Source organism: Physcomitrium patens, chromosome 24 (genome assembly GCF_059467195.1).
Source record: "Physcomitrium patens ecotype Gransden chromosome 24, ASM5946719v1, whole genome shotgun sequence".
Lineage (NCBI taxonomy): Eukaryota > Viridiplantae > Streptophyta > Bryopsida > Funariales > Funariaceae > Physcomitrium > Physcomitrium patens.
In genome coordinates, this window is record NC_143433.1 from 9,589,489 (window position 1) to 9,607,533 (window position 18,045).

General features: G+C 36.1%; 1 protein-coding gene, 1 long non-coding RNA gene and 2 other non-coding genes across 16 annotated transcripts; 3 read left to right on the top strand and 1 right to left on the bottom strand.

The window, feature by feature from the left end:
• Positions 1-365: 365 nt before the first annotated feature.
• On the bottom strand, positions 366-5,317 carry LOC112276992 (chaperone protein dnaJ 10). Of its 13 annotated transcripts, none has more exons than XR_002968214.3 (13): positions 5,001-5,300; positions 4,429-4,548; positions 4,196-4,255; positions 3,810-3,892; positions 3,514-3,589; positions 3,071-3,154; positions 2,809-2,938; positions 2,372-2,530; positions 1,768-1,943; positions 1,521-1,601; positions 1,136-1,226; positions 935-982; positions 366-697 (listed from the first exon to the last, which is right to left on the bottom strand). XR_002968214.3 is itself a non-coding variant. In XM_090246904.1 (12 exons), exons 2-11 carry the CDS (start codon positions 4,513-4,515, stop codon positions 1,155-1,157), a joined length of 1,008 nt encoding a protein of 335 aa, XP_090103030.1. In that variant the 5' UTR covers positions 4,516-4,548; positions 5,001-5,294; the 3' UTR covers positions 366-697; positions 1,136-1,154. The 13 variants fall into 13 exon arrangements, 7 of the variants coding, with proteins under 7 accessions (XP_090103030.1, XP_024364654.1, XP_024364653.1 ...); XR_002968215.3 differs by having other exon boundaries at positions 935-985; positions 5,001-5,294; XR_012216703.2 differs by having other exon boundaries at positions 454-697; positions 921-982; positions 5,001-5,294.
• Positions 5,318-12,828: 7,511 nt separating this feature from the next.
• Positions 12,829-14,060, top strand: LOC149986419 (uncharacterized). The gene is made up of 2 exons (XR_016500475.1): positions 12,829-13,185; positions 13,335-14,060. It is a non-coding gene; the product is annotated as an uncharacterized LOC149986419 (long non-coding RNA).
• On the top strand, positions 13,602-13,673 carry TRNAD-GUC (transfer RNA aspartic acid (anticodon GUC)). The gene has a single exon. It is a non-coding gene; the product is annotated as a tRNA-Asp (tRNA).
• On the top strand, positions 13,778-13,851 carry TRNAN-GUU (transfer RNA asparagine (anticodon GUU)). Its single transcript has one exon. It is a non-coding gene; the product is annotated as a tRNA-Asn (tRNA).
• Positions 14,061-18,045: the final 3,985 nt, after the last annotated feature.

Below are 18,045 nucleotides of genomic sequence, written 5' to 3' on the forward strand. Positions count from 1 at the left end.
AGAATAAGTATTTAAAATAAAAACATATTAAAAAAGGTTTTGGAAACTCCTAAACCATTGGTTATACTAAATTTAAGTTATCATGGAAAGTATTTAGATGTCTTAGAAAATAGTGATACTTACGCTTTGAACTTTGAATATCTTATCCATTAGAAAGGCAAGATCCTACCTCGCACAAAAAATAATGGCAAAAGACATTCATTTGGTAATAATTTCTAGATTTCAAGTACCTACTCTATACATTAGTCTATACTTTAGTTGCCAAAAATAATTCTAAATTGCTGTGATTAAATAACAGTTAATTAATTACAATTAATACTAAAATAAAATAAAAATCTAAATAATCCAATGTAATATCCAAAACAAACAAGAATTAAATTGTAAATTTATTCAAAGATGCTCATGATTTTCAAAAGGATCGCCTCAGATCAAAACTTAAGAATGATGAACAACTGAAACCAAATTTTCACTTTAATTTAGCCATCCGAATGAACACTAGAGGCTTTCTAATTGAGCTACTATAACTCTACAATAAACCCCAAGAACTCCACCCATGTTGGGAAGTCAAGGTGACACCTCTGAAACCAATGGGTTTGACGGCAGTGAAGGTACTTCTGGGTTGACACTTGATATACGCTCCTCTTCGGCTCCAAACTTTTTATCATTTCAACCCCTATTCTAAAACGGCCCGAAGTGCCTGTCAACAGCAACAGATTTATGCATGCTCCAAATAAGGGTTTTACCTATATCATTACAAATGAGGGTGCATAGAACTGTATATGTTTATGGAATATCCACTTTAAAATACACGCTTACAGTTGGTTTTAAGGAAATAGCTCAATTACGAAGGACCTTGGGATTATTCACAGAATTTTTACGAACAAACTAGTAGATTCATTTCATCCACGCCAAGAATTTACCCACGAAACGCTACCTCCAATGCAGACGATCTTGCAGCCTCTCGTCAAGATCTAAGGGGAGGCTGCTATAGCACAGAAAGTAAAAGAAGTTTCTGTCATTGCATGATCTGGTAAACCAAGAGTCACTGATAGAATGAAAACTTAGGTTGATTTGAGCTTCAAATCAAAATGCTGCAATGTCAGACTTGCAAATGCATCGTCACTTGGAGCCGTACCGCGGAACATGGGAGAGCTCTATAGAGTCTTTGGATGGGTCTCAGATCCCGTTCCCAGCGTTTGATGTACAGTTTTTGGAGGCTTAGACCCCTGATCAAGAAGAAAATTCAGTCAGGACAAACACGAGCATCAGAAAAGTTGAGTCGCTTAGAAGCAGCCTATGTTTTTTTTAGAGTGTTTTATTATCACTCATCAAAGTTTCACCAAAAATTAATTAATTATTATATATTATACAAAAAGAACAAAAGAACAAAAAGAATGATTAATCTTTTTGAAAAGGAATTTGAACAGCTGCACATTCCTGAAATTAGATTGAGACAATTTTTCTGAATTCATCGTAAGGAACCCTTCATCTAAGTCTGAACTTCAGGATTGTTTGCAAACCTGAAAAACTTGACCCAGCTTCTTGAGAGCCTTGGCACGGGTCGTGAGTTCATCCTTGGATACCTTTGGATCATTTAGGATCTGTGTTCAATCACAAGAAATGAGTCCTCCACGTGGTGCCAAAGCCATTAATTAGATTATTTACAGAAATATGCAGTTAAATACACATGCTCCATTGAAAAATTGGACGAAGAACATCGTGTGTGCAAAGTTGATAAGCACTGAGTTAAAATATGAGAGTATGTACCCTTTGGCAGACATTTGTAAGCGTGAACTCAATATCGGCTACGTTGAGCTTCCACAGATTCCCAAGCATCATTTCTTGTTTTGACGCTAGATAGGCCTCTACTCCTTGCTCTTCCACCTGACCAGCCTCAATCTGCTTTTTTAAGTCTTCTTGCATCTGCATTATTTGAAGTACACCTGCACCCAAACCGCACCATGTTTGGTTAATTCTTGATGTCTACGAACACAATTTAAAAAGCCTACTTTAAGTCTCTAGTCCTACCAAGCCAAACTTCCAAGCAAAATTTTTAACTTCTATTGTTACTTGGAATGCACCGACTTTGTCAGCAAATCAATGTGAAAGAGATCAAGTAGACGTTTAATACCCCTGCTAGGTAACAAAAAAACCTTAATCTAACCCACACTCTGACTACACTACACAGTCCCCCGATAATAGTGCTAGGATGAGAGCAGATTTGAAAGATTTGCAGAAATAAGCAAGGATTACTTCAGGATGACACTTTGAATCAAACTTATTTCATTGATGTAGGACAATTTTTTGAGACTCACGCTAGTACCACATCAGCGCAAATTCTGTAATCTCAACTGCAGTTGTGACATTATACCTACAGCAGCAGACACTTGAGATTTTATATAATGGCCTTTGCTGCGCAACCACTCTGTTACAAACGGCACTCCCAAAAAGCACAGCTTCTTTCCAAGCTGTTTTGCAGCCTGTCGCTGATAAATGTACCCAATGGTGTGCAGCATTGGTTCTCCAAAAGCTGCAGCCAAGCGATATGGTTGCGATACGACACCGGCATCCCAGTCAGTAATTCCGCTTAACCTGTGACTATAGTAATACAGCAATACTTGTGGTACTGATATGCTCTCCACGTTTTCAGCCATCTATGATCATCAACTGGTTTATGCGCTTTATCACATAATCTATGCATATAACAACCATTCTACACGCATCTTCATTCAGTCGAATTGCAGAAGTACTGCAGGTTCCATCAAATAAGCAATCTGAATGACAAAAAAAACGAATTCTAAAGCTTACCAGCATCCTTCAGAGTTTCCCTCTCATTTCTGGCCCAATTGACGAAGTCATCCTTATCGCCTGTAACGTAGGGCGCGATTCGATCAAGCAAAAGCTTAGCAAGTTTCTCCTCCCTCTCTTTTTGAACCTCCTGCAATAGAGACGATTGAAATATATGTTTCTTAGTGACTTAGCTACTGTCGAAGTGATAGACTATCACAAATTAAAGCCACTGCCGTGGATTACCTACGCATAGCTGAGCAACTTGGAAAGTTATGATCACCTTCATTTCCGTCCGCACTTGCCCTAAGTCGATGTTTTGAGCTTCAACACCAGTGTCCATTCCAGCCATTGACGCCATTGCCAACTGCCAAAGCAAGCAAAGCCACCAAGGATAGACATCTGGCATAAGAATTATCCACTAGAATGAACAGATGAAGAAAGAGACCTGAACTGTATATATTTACAGTGGATGCTTTAACTCAGACAATAGAACTTAAGATGACAATTAACCTACAACTGATGCAACTATCCAATTTATTACAGAAAATTTAGCTACATCAGAAACTTGTCACACCACATTAGCTATTGTAAAGTTCCAAATTTGGAATAAGGTCCAAAAAGCATTGATCGTAGTACACATTGACCGTGCCGTGAGATCAGAATTTTCCAGACGATCTATACCTTATTAATAAAAACTAATATTTCGGTGAACTAGAATCGCACCTGACCAATATAATCTTCAAAGGCATCACTACCAAACAACATCCCAAAAACAGCAGACGGATCGACCATCGCTTCTCTGCACCACGACAAAAGCCTCTATTAGCTCCAACTTTGACCCATATTTCAACTCAGTAACAAGGGCATGAGTCAACTCCGAGCGAAAGATCGCGTTCGGGTCACATACAACTGGGTGCACACCAAGAAAGAATTCAAATCCTTATTGAAGAATTAAGCTCAGAAGTTTGTACTTATCTTAAAGCAGCTATTTTTACAGGAAAGTGAGGGAAGGAACGCACTGAGAAACGCCCGGTTTTCCAAACTTATCATAGGCCTCTCTTTTCTGTGGGTCACTGAGAATTTGGTACGCCTCACCCAAGACCTGTGAGGTCCCAAAATCTCGCCCCAGCCGTTAATTGGCATTACAAGAACCAACGATTCAATCAAGTTCCTGATGCGGAAGAGATTCAATAAATAAATACTCATGGTATGAAATTTCATCGCAGCCATGAGTGCTACAAAACTATTTGTTAAATCGTCCACATTTCCATATTCCGACAGGCAACACAGCTAATGGTTTCAATCCCAAGTGTAATTTTTAATCTTTGATTTTAATACAATCTACAAATTTAGCAATTCTCATACAGGAACAATCAGCTTGTTTATGCCACCTTTCAGTCAATACCTGGAAGTTATTGGCAGCTTCAGGGTCATTGGGGTTCTTATCCGGATGCACGAGTCTTGCCTGCATTAACAGCAGAAACGATAAATTTTCGACAGAGACGTCAACTCCGTCCCTTTGAATATCACCTTGAAACAAAAGAATGAGCTTCACAAGGAACACTAATTTCCACATTGAATGCACACGAAAACAAAATCAACCCGTAAACTACAAATAACACGGTCGATGAAACCAACCTTCATATAATATGCCTTCTTGATTTCGGCTGGAGTGGCCTCAGGTAGCACTCCAAGCACATTATAATACTCCATCTCACTCACCATCCCTGAAATTATAGGAAAAATCTCCTCCCAACACTGCTTAATCCAAAGAAGAAAAAATTAAATTCAGGGACGAACCGCACACTAAACAGGACATGAATAAATAAACAAAAATAAAACAGAAAAAACGAAGAAACCAGCAGGTGACCTAACCCTAACCCTACCACTTATTAGCCAAGCGCGATGGAGTGAGATCTCTGGAGACGAATAGAATTGAAAGTGCTAAAACATTCGAAGGCAAATTCGTTCAAAAATTCTGCAACTGTGAGAATTTGGAGGAACATCGTTACAAAGAGGACGGTCCACGAAACGCATTCCATGAGCAGGGGAGACACTCAAGAGCAAGTTCAGAGATCAAATAAAGACTTCCTGTTCATGCGCAAAACAACAGGCAAAATAACAACAAAAACAAAATCAACAATAATATAATGAGTACAGGCAGGAACACGAACGCAACTGGTAATCCAAGCAATCTTCGTTCAACTCACCAAACTCAAACCACCAGAACACCAATTCGCTTAAATGCGATGAACTCGACCACCACCAGCGACACTGCACCTACATGCTTATTCTTCTTCTGCAGCTATCAACCAAGTCCACCTCAAAACTGGTCGCAAGAATTTACCAGCTGCCTCTCACGCTGCACGTTCCGCTTCGGTAAAAACAAAAACAAAACCACAACCTGACAACCAGCGGAAGTAGAAATTAGCTTCGCCTCGCCCCCGCACCTTCCATATCAACACCATAGAATCCCGCAACGTCCGCCAAGCAACCCTTACCATATATCCCATCTCGATTGATAGCCATAAGCGGATGCAGCCAGCGGAGACGCCAGGGTCTGCCGTTCTGATGACTGAGTCAGGGGTGATGTGTTGATGTCCACGTCAAATGCTGAGCTGTGACGCAGAGGTTGGTTGCTGTGAGGGGTGGTTCACGAATAGCAGGCTGAGCTGGAACTTCTCACCTTCTAGGAAGTGTCTGAGAATATTGTCCGAAGTTGTTCAGTGGGTTTGGCAGAATATCCCCTTTCGTTAAGGGGTTGGATACCCTTGTTATTATTGTTGAGGATGTTTAGAAAGACACAAGAGTAGTAGTAAGTCATACACACACAAGAGTAGTAGTAAGTCATACACACACAAGAGTAGTAGTAAGTCATACACACACAAGAGTAGTAGTAAGTCATACACACACAAGAGTAGTATTAAGTCATACACACACAAGAGTAGTAGTAAGTCATACACACACAAGAGTAGTAGTAAGTCATACACACACAAGAGTAGTAGTAAGTCATACACACACATGGGTTTCTAAGGAGAGAGAGCTTCACACGCACAAAAATCTATTGATCTGGTTGTGTCTCGTATACAAGAAGATAGAAGATAAGAGGATGAACAGTACTTCTCCACTAGACTCTAAATACTATAGCTACAGTAATTACTATAGTCTACAGTAAATATTATGGAGAGCGTTGGCTATATTTAATGATCTCAATACTCCTCCTCGCTCATCATAATATTTACATAATATAAAATTTATATAGATTTATAATTTATACTTTTCTGTGATCTTGTAAGATCAAGAATTGTTGCCTCATTAAAACCTTATCTAGGAAAACCTTATTTTATTTAAGGACAAAACCATAGATGAAGGAAAAAGAGTACAACATCATTTTCTTTAATTATTTAAAGAGCTTATTAACTTTCTTATTCAAGAAAAGCAAGTCGTCGCATACCAATGCCATAAGTAAGTCGACAATGATTACTTAATGGGAGAGCTTTGGTGAAGAGATCAGCAAGGTTATTTATAGATTCAATTTTCTTAATTATAAGTGCTTTATCAGTAATCAAGTCATGAGTATAACTAAAAAACTTTGGATCAATATGCTTTGTCCTGTCGCCTTTAATGAAACCAACTTGCATCTGTGTAATACAAGCACTATTATCTTCATGCAAGATAGTTGGAGAATCATCATATGAAAATCCACAGGTTGTTTGAATGAATCTATCAATTGATCGCAACCAAATATATTCTCGGGATGCTTCATGTAAGGCAATAATTTTTGCATGGTTAGATGAAGTTGTAGTTATTGTTTGTTTCATTGATTTCCATGATATTGTAGCTCTATGTCTTAAAAATACATATCCTGTTTGAGATTTAGCTGTTGCAATATCATATTTATATCCTGCATCACAATATCCAACCAATTTTGGGTCTGCAGATTTTGTGTAATATAATCCCAAGTCTTCAGTACCTTTTAAATAACGTAATAAATATTTGATGCCATTCCAATGTCGTAGTGTTAGACGTGTACTATGTCTTGCAAGAACACTAACTGCAAATGCAATATCTGGTCTTGTAGATGTAGCTAAATACAAAAGTGCTCCAAACGTTGCGAGGTATGGATATTGGTCTCTCAATATTTCCTCCTCCTCGCATGGACGGTATGGATCATGACCATCACGACCACATCCAACCATTGGTGTGGACAATGGATAAGCATCATTCATATTAAATCTTTGTAAAATTCGTCTAATATACGTTAGTTGGTAGAGAAAAATGCTACCATCTGTAAGATGCATAATTTGAAGACCAATGCAGAAAGTTGTTTTTCCTAGCATTTTCATCTCAAATTCATGTATAAGTAGGTTTGTAGCTGTAACACATGCAGATGTAGTACCCACTAGGTTAAGATCATCAACATATACAGCGATGATCACAAAACCAGTTTTATCTCGTTTGATAAACTAACAAGGTATTAGTAGATCACTTATAAAATTATTTTTAATTAAATAATCTCGAAGACGTTGATACCACATTCGTCCAGATTGTTTTAAACCATACAAGGCCTTACATAATTTAATACCACGATATTTTCGTAGAGCGGGTTGATTTGGAGTTCCTGTTTCTAAGTCAGGTGGAACTTTCATAAAAATATTTGCATCAAGAGAACCATATAGATATGCAGTAGCTACATCCATCAGATGCATCTCAAGGGTGGCATGAACTGTCATTCCAATAATATATCGAAATGTAATTGAATCCATGACTAGAGAATAGGTGGATTCATAATCAATGCCAAATTGTTGAGAAAATCTTTGAGCAACAAGATGAGCTTTATAGCGGATTATTTGGCCTTGAGCATCTTGCTTGCATATTAATACCATTTTATATCCCACACGGCGAGATGTAAGAGTATCTACAATTGGACCAAAGACTTTCCTCTTACACAAAGAGGCATACTCTTCCTCAATAGCAATTTTCCATTTTAACCAATCAGAGCGACGCATCGCCTCTTTGATGGTTTGAGGTTCAGGATCGTCTTCCTTGCAAGAAAGGGCTTCTATAATCATATATGCAAATGATTCATCTACCGTAATAGATAGTCTGTCCCAAATATCATCTGTAGCACAATACATAATAGATAATTCTTTACTCAACTTGTTCTTATTCCTTCCAGTTCCAAGATTGTTTTTCATAGGAATTGAAGATACATTATGCATGGATATATCATCATGAATTGGTAGTCCTGCAAGATGAGTGGCAATTTCTTGAGAAATAATACCAAGATTACTTAATTTTATAGCTTTCTTCTTACGTGGTTGCTTATCTGGTCCACAAGTTCTTTTAGTTGTTGTTATTATAACTTGAGGTATTGTAGTCAATGGCACTGTAATCTGAGCAGGTACATTCTGAGCCTCATTAATAGGAACTCTTGTAATTCTAGGTGCATCATTGAAGCCATCAGGTGTTTCATCCGCAATCCGTTTTAAATGCAAAATCTTAGCAACTTCAGTTTCTGCCAAAGATGTCCTAGGATCGGGATTCATTGTAAATGTTTCTGGTGCTTCAAATATGAGTACTTTATTTCTTTGTTGATTGGATACTCCTCCTTGAAGAGATGAGAATACAATTTCTTCAAAACGACAATTTTACAGACGTGCACGTAATAATGTGCTAGTTGATGGATCAACAATACGAATAATGCTTGGTGAATCAAAACCACACATATATGCCTTCTAATCGATGAGCTCCAATGGTACGTCATTGAGGTTCTAGTATTGGAATCCAAGCACGGCAACCAAATACTCGTAAGTGAGATACATTTGGAACACGACTTGAAATGAGCTCATGTGGTGAAACAATTTTAAGAGAAGAAGGGCGGAGGTGTATTAATGCTGTAGCATATAAAACTCCATGATCCCACATAGATGTAGGTAGATTTGCGTGAAGGAGGAGTGGCCGCGTAATGAGTTGTATACGCTTTATAAATGACTGTACAAGTCTATTTTGAGCATGTTCATATGGAACACAATATGTCAATTTGATTCCTGTTGTAGTACAATAGTCTTCAAAAGACTTTGATGCAAATTCTTTTGCATTATCCATACGCAATGTTTTTATAGGATAATCAGGAAAATGTGCCCGAAAGCAAATAAGCATAGATATAAGATTGGCAAACACCATGTTTCGAGTTGATGATAATGAAACATGTGATTGTTTACCTGATGCATCAACAAGGACTAAAAAATAACGAAATGGTCCTGATGTTGGATTAATAGGACCACAAATATCACCATGCAATCTTTCAAGCATTAGTGGTAATTCTTGTAGAAGTTTCCAAATTGAAGGTCGAATAATCATTTTACCTTGCACACATGCACGACATAATTCTATAAAGTCTACATCTGTAGGTTTTAAATTATGCCTAGTTATACATGGAATGATCTTTCTAAATAATGTGGATCCTGGATGTCCCAATCGTCCATGCCAGAGAGAAACACGACTCTCTGAGATAGATGATGCAAAATTAAATATAATGGGAGGCCAAATCGTAATTCGATATAAACCATTTTTTATAGCAAAAGCTTTTTCAACAACTTTATGGTTCTTCGCAAGAATCAAAACTTCTTTTTTATTTAAAGTGGCGGTCGAGAGGTGATAACCATTAATACACACATCTTGTTAGCTGATCAAACTCCGAGGTGCTGAGGGTGCAAACATCGCATGTTTATATTTTATGATGGAACCCGCAGGTAATTTTACCAACGTTGTGCCTTCTTGGAAACAGAACACATTTGCTCCAGCCATGGTCATCATATTTTTAGTTTGCCAAGTTGAAGATTTTTCAATAAAAAATCGTCTATCTCGCAAGATAGTATGTGTTGTTGCAGAATCAATGAGTGCATCATTTGATTCATCATTAGAGGCTCTACTAGTCATATAAGCCTCTAAGTCATCAACACCAATTGAATCCATGGATGCATCCATGATATGAACTTCACGAGCCTCAGCTCGTAATTTCTTATTTTCTTGGAACATTTTAATAAAACATTCTGAAGTACAGTACGCATGTGCTAAATGTCCAATCATTCCACACTTACCGCAAGAACACATCTCTGATTTTTGTTTTCTACTATAATTAATAGTAGAATGTTTATTCTTTCCATATAGATAGAAATGGTCTTGACTATGACTACCTTGATACTTATGAGCACGTTTTCCATGTTTATATAATTTCTTTTTAGACTTTGAAATATTAAGTGCATGAGATTCAGGAACTATAGTTCTAATAGGACGAGCTTCCGCATTGCGCAAGAGTAGCTCATTTTGCTTCTCCGCAAGAAGTAGATAGGATATGAGATCAGAATGACTTTGAAATTTCATGTTCCTGTATTGTTGTGCAAGCACAGCAGATGTAGGAGGAAATGTAGAGAGATTTTTCTCAATCATTTCTTCTTCAGAAATGCTTTGTCCTCATAATCGTAATTATGAGACAATATTATACATTTCACTATTGAAAGCATTTAAATTTGGAAAATCCAAGACACATAAATGTGTCCAATTATGATGTGCACATGGAAGAAAAATGGTCTTTTGATGATCAAACCTAAATTTAAGATTCTTCTAAAGTTCTGCAGGGTCTTCCATTTTTAAATATTGATGTTGTAATGCGGGTACAAGATAACGACAAAAGAAAAGAAGTGCTTTTCAACGAATAGCAGGAGATATAGAAATACTTATTGTAGGAGATTCTTCAAACATAATGGCATCGGAGAGTTATTCTGCAAATAAATTTGCTTTTGCCATTTTTGTCCATAATAGATAATTGTTTCCATCCACAGTCAATGGTGGAAACAAAAGAGCTTGAAAATGTTGAGATGCACTAGTAATAGTAAGAACTATAGTAGAAGCAGTTGAAAATGTTGAAGCACTCATTATAAATAAATCTATAAAGAAAATACAAGATCAAATAGAAAAGTTGAGTAAAACATATCTTAAAATATAAAGTCAAATAAAATAATAAAATTGAACTTGAAAAAACTAAAATATATATATATTTTAATGAGAAAGAGTTGTAGATTAAGGCAGCAGAACAGCAATAAAATGGCGGCAACAGATAGCGATAGGACGGCAGGGTGGCAGTGGCGGACAGCAGCGGCTGGCAACGGCGAGCAATGGTGGGCGGCAGTGACGGGCAGCAGCGACGGCGGCGACAACGATGGGCGGCAGTGGCAGAAATGGATTTGATGTCTGTTTGACGTCTGTTCGGCGTCTGTTTGACGGCAGTTTGGGGCGCAGCATGGAGCAGGGAGCAAGCAGAGGGTTGAGTTGGGCTGGATCAAGTATTCAGAGCAAGCAATGCAGAGAGTGGAACAAGTGCTCTAAACAAGCAGCTAATATGTGAGGGGCCAGCAAGAAGAATATGATCCTGACCCACACACTAAGCAAGGGTAGCAACAGGTTTGAAGAGTCATAGACTAGAGCAAAAGAAATTGCGATAGTGTGTAGAAGAGAATCATGATGATAACGTGTTGAGGATGTTTAGAAAGACACAAGAGTAATAGTAAGTCATACACACACAAGGGTTTCTAAGGAGAGAGAGCTTCACACACACAAAATCTATTGATCTGGTTGTGTCTCGTACACAAGAAGATAGAAGATAAGAGGATGAATAGTACTTCTCCACTAGACTCTAAATACTGTAGCTACAGTAATTACTATAGTCTACAATAAATATTATGGAGAGCGTCAGCTACATTTAATCATTTCAACAATTATTATTATCAAATTGAGTAGTGGGTTTTGATCTTTCGCTTCTCAGTTTGATGGGCAGCGGACAAGGGCAGAATGGAGGTCATAAATTCACGAGGAGTAAAACTTTCACTAGCTTCCACAGCCACCAAGATGCGAACCTAAGGCTTTGATGTTCGAATATGCTACTTCAGCCAACCATTCCAACTAGTGGTAGCCCAAGTAAAGGTTGTAATATTTATGTAGAATTGTATTTGTCGATCTTGCTTCCTATCCACAAATTAGTCACAATTCCAATGGTGACTATGCATGAAATCCTATTGTTTGATTATTCATCCACAATGTTTACTTAAAGGATGTATTGGTAAAGCAAGGCAAATTCCTCATCTTAATGTGTATTTTTAGATTTTTTGATATGAAGAATAATTAAGAGTTTTTCCATGAGTGTGGTAATTGAGGCTTTGGGAAGGTGTGTAGTCTTGAGATTAAACCCACGTGTCAATGAATTTACTGAATTTTTCCTATTCATTCAATGATTAGATTTTAAAAGATTTAGAGGTAATATATATACACTCAAACTCATAGTTTTTAGGCTCCATATTCAGGGTGTATTTTTATGCTACCTTATAATCCTTGGACTATAAAGTTAGGTGGATTAATTAAGAAAGCTCCTTTCCATTCAAATTTTGAATTTAATAAGTAATTATTATCAACATTCATCTATATTTAATAACAGATTAGATATGGTGATTCCATCATTAAGCAAATTTATTTTATACTTCTCCATTTCTTTCATTATAAAATAATAATATTATTAATTAGAAAAAAATCTAACAATAAATATTTTTTTCATCTTTCTACTTTACTTCAACAAAAGCCAAAATATTCGCCTTGATTAATTGGATTGATGAAAATTGAATGAAGTCATAAATAGCTAGATGTCTATGGAATTTTCAAAATTACTTCTCTTTTACAAAACTTGATACAATTGGTGATGTATCACCAATTTAAAAAAAATATTATGTTTAAATGTATCAATGTTAACTTGTTTCTGTCCTTAGGTTTAAATGTGTAGGACACGACAACATCATACTATGCAGTCCACATATTATTGTGACCAGAATTCTGCTGGTGTGCTGCTGGTGTGAAATGAAGCAAACGTGAGCCGAAACACCACAGAATCAGTTCCTTTGTTGATTTTTGGATGAACGACGTCCAACCTTGATCGACGTCTTCTCATCAACCGAGCCGGAGTCGGGCACATTTTTTCTGTTTCGCAGGACGGAGACTGTGTTCGACAGGACCCTTCCTTTCTTCAGCGACCCTGAGCTTGTGAAACCCTAGTCGGCGTTTGGAAACGTGGAATGATCGCCAGTGGCCGGCGTTGGTGGAGTCCCGCGCGATCATATCACAGAAGAGAAGCACGAGTGCTGTGCATCGACAAGCTCCGTAGAGTTCCCTGTTGAGTTTCGTTGGGTATCTGCTTCGGTTAGTATGGAACGAGAGCGAGTAGCGGGGGTTTGTGCGAGGTTGCCGTGGAGACGTGTGAAGTAATGCGAATTGGGAGAAGCAGATCATCGGGCTCCACGGGTAGGTTCGACAGCAAGGTGCAACGAGAGGAGCCCGTCGGCAAAGTTCAAGGTGCGCGGATGTTTTGTTGAGGTATAGTGCAGCTCCATTGTCGTGGTCCACAGTAAGAAGTGTGTATGATGTGCTGAAGCTGTGCCGTCCTGTCTGATGTTTCGTGATGTTCGTGAAACGGTTGAAAGTGTTATTGTACATGTGGGCAGATGAGTTGTGCGAGGTTTCGCCGCGAAGGCTCTTCTCTTTCTGTTGATGCTGTTATATTGTGGGAGAACGATGGATGATGTGATCAGTCGTGTCCAGCTCGAAGTTGGCATTGCTCATTGCCAGTGCAATCGCTGGTTGAATGAGTGGCGAATTCGTACACTATTCACCTGGATAGTGTACCATACCATGGACGATGGCGGTATTACGATTTTTGTTTTTAAATATTATTTCCATCTGATAGCAGCCATCCAAAGCATAACCCCTCTGTCGTTGTAGTATAGTGGTAAGTATTCCCGCCTGTCACGCGGGTGACCCGGGTTCGATCCCCGGCAGCGGCGAAGGCTTCATTTTTGTGTCTGTCTGTCGCTTGGGCGTTCTTAGTGTTTGCACAATTCCAGCTATCTCACAATAAACTTGTGTGTGTAAGAGGAATTTCCAAGCAGCTGGAATAGCTCAGTTGGTTAGAGCGTGTGGCTGTTAACCACAAGGTCGGAGGTTCGACCCCTCCTTCTAGCGCTCGTGGCCGAATCTTCGTTTAGCATCGAGCTTGCACCTGACAGTACTTCTGCAGAAGCTGGACGCCTTTTGTCCATGTCAATCTGCAGTTTGAAACATGAACCCCTAAATTATATATATATAATCTACCTTTTATGTTTTTTGAGACCAATTTTCATATCAATAGTGGTTTACATCTAATATAAGTTACTGCCAATTTGAGAGACTAATCTATATCACCTCAAGATTATTGTTGATATCCTTCATCATTATAAATTTTTAACATTTTAAATTTCAAACATAGCCTTATATCCATCTGCAATCTCACTGCAGACAGAGATCGTCTTTAAGTTTTTCTAAATTGAGTTTTTTTGTTGAATTGTTGGAAAATGATTGTTGTAGGGATTCATTTGATGCACATTGAAAGTTGGTTGTTTTGCAACCAAGTCTTTTATTCACATCATCATGCCTTTTGCAGAACATTGTTCATGGAAAGCACATTATGATCAAATTTTAGGGTTTTCAATGTTTACCACACTTTAGAGCCACCACCACTCTTAAACCTAGCTCTACCAATAAATATGTAAGTTAAAGCAAAAGAGAGCATTATACCATCTTGACATTAGGATTTTATTGTCATCTCTATTTTATACCAAGAAAGTGTAAAATTACTTGTTAAGGGGTTGTGTTGTCTATTCTAATAATCACACACATCTTCAATACTAACTTGTTAAGGGGTTGTGTTGTCTATTCTAATAATCACACACATCTTCAATACTAACTTGTTAAGGGGTTGTGTTGTCTATTCTAATAATCACACACATCTTCAATACTGACTTGTTAAGGGGTTGTGTTGCCTATTCTAATAATCACACACATCTTCAATACTGACTTGTTAAGGGGTTGTGTTGCCTATTCTAATAATCACACACATCTTCAATACTGACTTGTTAAGGGGTTGTGTTGCCTATTCTAATAATCACACACATCTTCAATACTGACTTGTTAAGGGGTTGTGTTGCCTATTCTAATAATCACACACATCTTCAATACTGACTTGTTAAGGGGTTGTGTTGCCTATTCTAATAATCACACACATCTTCAATACTGACTTGTTAAGGGGTTGTGTTGCCTATTCTAATAATCACACACATCTCCAATACTGACTTGTTAAGGGGTTGTATTGCCTATTCTAATAATCACACACATCTCTAATACTGACTTGTTAAAGGGTTGTGTTGCCTATTCTAATAATCACACACATCTTCAATACTGACTTGTTAAGGGATTGTGTTGCCTATTCTAATAATCACACACATCTTCAATATTGATTTTATAGGCAGTAATCCAATTTGAGTTTAAGATTGATTTCTATAATATATTGCTACCATATATTCTTTTTAGATTTTATTTTCTAGAGTTTTTTATAAGGTAACATTTTAAAAAATATACAATATCTTGTGGGATACATCATAGGTTATTAATACTAAACAAAAGTCCTTAAATATTTCAAAATATTGACCATTTGTGTTCTCTGATTCATACTTTATATAATGTGGTTGTGTTCATGTCCAAGGTCTTTTCTTTCTTTCTTATGCAACTTGAGCAAGTTGCATATAGAGACTTTGCAAAGGTGATATCAAATCTTTAAGTAGCTTTGGAAGAAGATAGCTTTGGCAAGCAAGAATGCTTTATAGACCTTGATTGTGCTATTTTGAAAATTGTAGCAAATGGCGATGCTCTTGTCTCTCATTCTCCAATTTTGGTACTTGTAGATGCTTACTCCAATCGTTTCTAAGTAATGGCCATAGAATTTTTTACAACATTATAATTTTACATTAAACAACAAGCAAATTGTTTCAACACTGCTATGCATAATCCACTCATTCATATGGTCATGCCATAATAAGATATCTTTTGATATAAGAAGTAGATACTTAATAGAGAGTTGCTAAAACAACACCTCTATATTGTAAATGTGACACCCTTACTTATGTTTTCAAAATAAATTTACATGGTTGTTATACCAAATCTAGTTATGATATAAAAAAATCATGATAAATTTATATGGTAGATATTTAATATTTCAAAAAATTAAAAGTTGTCATTGGAAGCATGTTAAAATTTTATTTCTTTGCTGATCTAACATTGCTTGGAATAATCAATTAATACACAAATCTCATAGGCTAGTTAGTACCTATATTGAATTGATCTTTTGATTTCTATTTGTATAGATAAAGATATGTTAAAATCAATGATCTTAACAATGTGATAGAGAATTATGCAAAGACAAATATATTATTCAATACTACTTAAAATGATAATACCTACACGAGGCTTATAAAGACTTCAATCTAAATTCCATCTAATCTAATAAAAGAAAAAGATCTAAAATTTTACCAAAGAGCTTCATACTAATGAATATCAATACATCTTCATCATCCACCTTGATGCAACCTTCTATCAAAGACATGAAACAAACAAGAATCTTAAAATATTCTTATGAAACTCAAAAAGAATAAATATTTATTCTAAAAGTAATATAGTATTAAAATTAGAATGGCTATTACCAAAGACAAGAAGAGTATAGACTCTCGATACTAGATTAAAATGAAAAAGATATTAACAAGAGTGAAGAAGACTTCACTCTTGCCTCTATTTATACTATCAACCTAGGAGCTACGTGGTAACATTCTATAGGACCTCTGACATGTATTCAAATTGCAAGATACATTTCTAAACTTGCAAGGCAAGTTTTCTATATGTGTGCCATATAGTTAGCTTGTTCCAAAAGCTACCAACATATATGATACATGGTTAATTTATTAATTAAGTTTGTAATCTATAAACTTGTGTAAAGTCAAAGCCGCATCTATGAAGCCTCTAGAAGTTTTTTTAGAATATATTATAAACTTAATTTACTTTTATTTATTTCTACTTAATCATATAAATAATTATTAGAATAAATATGTATGTTTGAGATATTACCTCTTCTTCTAAAGATGAGTTCTTTCAAGAGCAGTCATAATATGTTGACAAAGTTCAAGATTTGACAAATTATATTTGTCACATACTCTAATCTTTGTTTTCTTCAAAGATGGTTGATAGGTCTTTTCATCCATCGATAGTATCTCATACTAATGTAAAAAGACCACTTTATTATTTAATTATTGTTGAAGCCTTCATAACCCTCTTTAACAAAACATTTGAAACACTGTTAGGAATTGTTCTTATCTCTAATAAAATTACCAAATACTAGGAGTCTCTTCAAAGCTTGTAATACCAAATGCATTATATTTTGCCATTTATTTGAAGAAAATATGTCATTCCTTAGGATTTCCATCTTGCTTATATGTCAAAGACATGAATCTTAAAAAATTGAAAGATCAAAAAACTCTCATATCATTCAAAAAGACTAAATAATTATTCAAAGATGATATAATATTAAACTAAAATAACTATTGCCAAAGACAAAAAGACTAGAAAGTCTTGTAAGAAGACTAAAGACTAAAAAGCTATTGATAAGAGTGAAGAAGGTCTTTTTCTTGCTTCCCTATATACTATTTAATAAAGAGCTATATGGCCATATTCTATAGATCTTCGAATACATGTTGATTTTTTAAGATATATATCTTAACTTATTAGGCTAGTTTTTTATGTATGCACCATGTAGTTAGCTTGTTTTACAAGCCACCAGTACATGTAGTATGTGGTTATCTTGTTAACGAAGTTTGTTACTCACTTTTTAACTATAAATATGTGTAAAGTCAAAATCACATCTATAAATCTTCTAGGAAGCTATTTTGAAATATATTATGAAATTAATGTACTTTTACATACTTCTATCTAATTATATAGGTAATTATTGGAATAAATATTTATATCTATGATATTACCTTCTGTTCTAGAGATAAGTTCTACAAAAAGTAATCATCATCTTTTATAAATCTTGCTATAATTCATCTAGATATTGATGGATGTTATTGACAAATAGCCTCAATCATCTTTGCTGTATTAGTAAGATTCTTTGTTAGCTTCCAAGTACATTCATTAATATCATATGTACGCTTATGAATAAGATATGTTAACTTATTATATTGTTGCCTTAAATTTAAGACTTCTTTCACTTCAAAGCTTTGATTATTTTTCACTTCAATGAGAAAAAGTAGCATTTGTCTTTTTCTTGAGATATTCATTGTCTTATGTGGCTCAAAA

Bases quoted from the DNA above. Each gene is read 5' to 3' on its own strand.
- LOC112276992 (XM_024508880.3), bottom strand. From the start codon at position 4,515: ATGGTGAGTGAGATGGAGTATTATAATGTGCTTGGAGTGCTACCTGAG. The intron at 3,590-3,809 runs GTGCGTTCCTTC...GTCGTGGTGCAG, and splicing joins GGAAAACCGGGCGTTTCTCA to AGAAGCGATGGTCGATCCGT. The intron at 1,944-2,371 runs GTATAATGTCAC...GTTTGGGTGCAG, and splicing joins TCAAGTGTCTGCTGCTGTAG to GTGTACTTCAAATAATGCAG.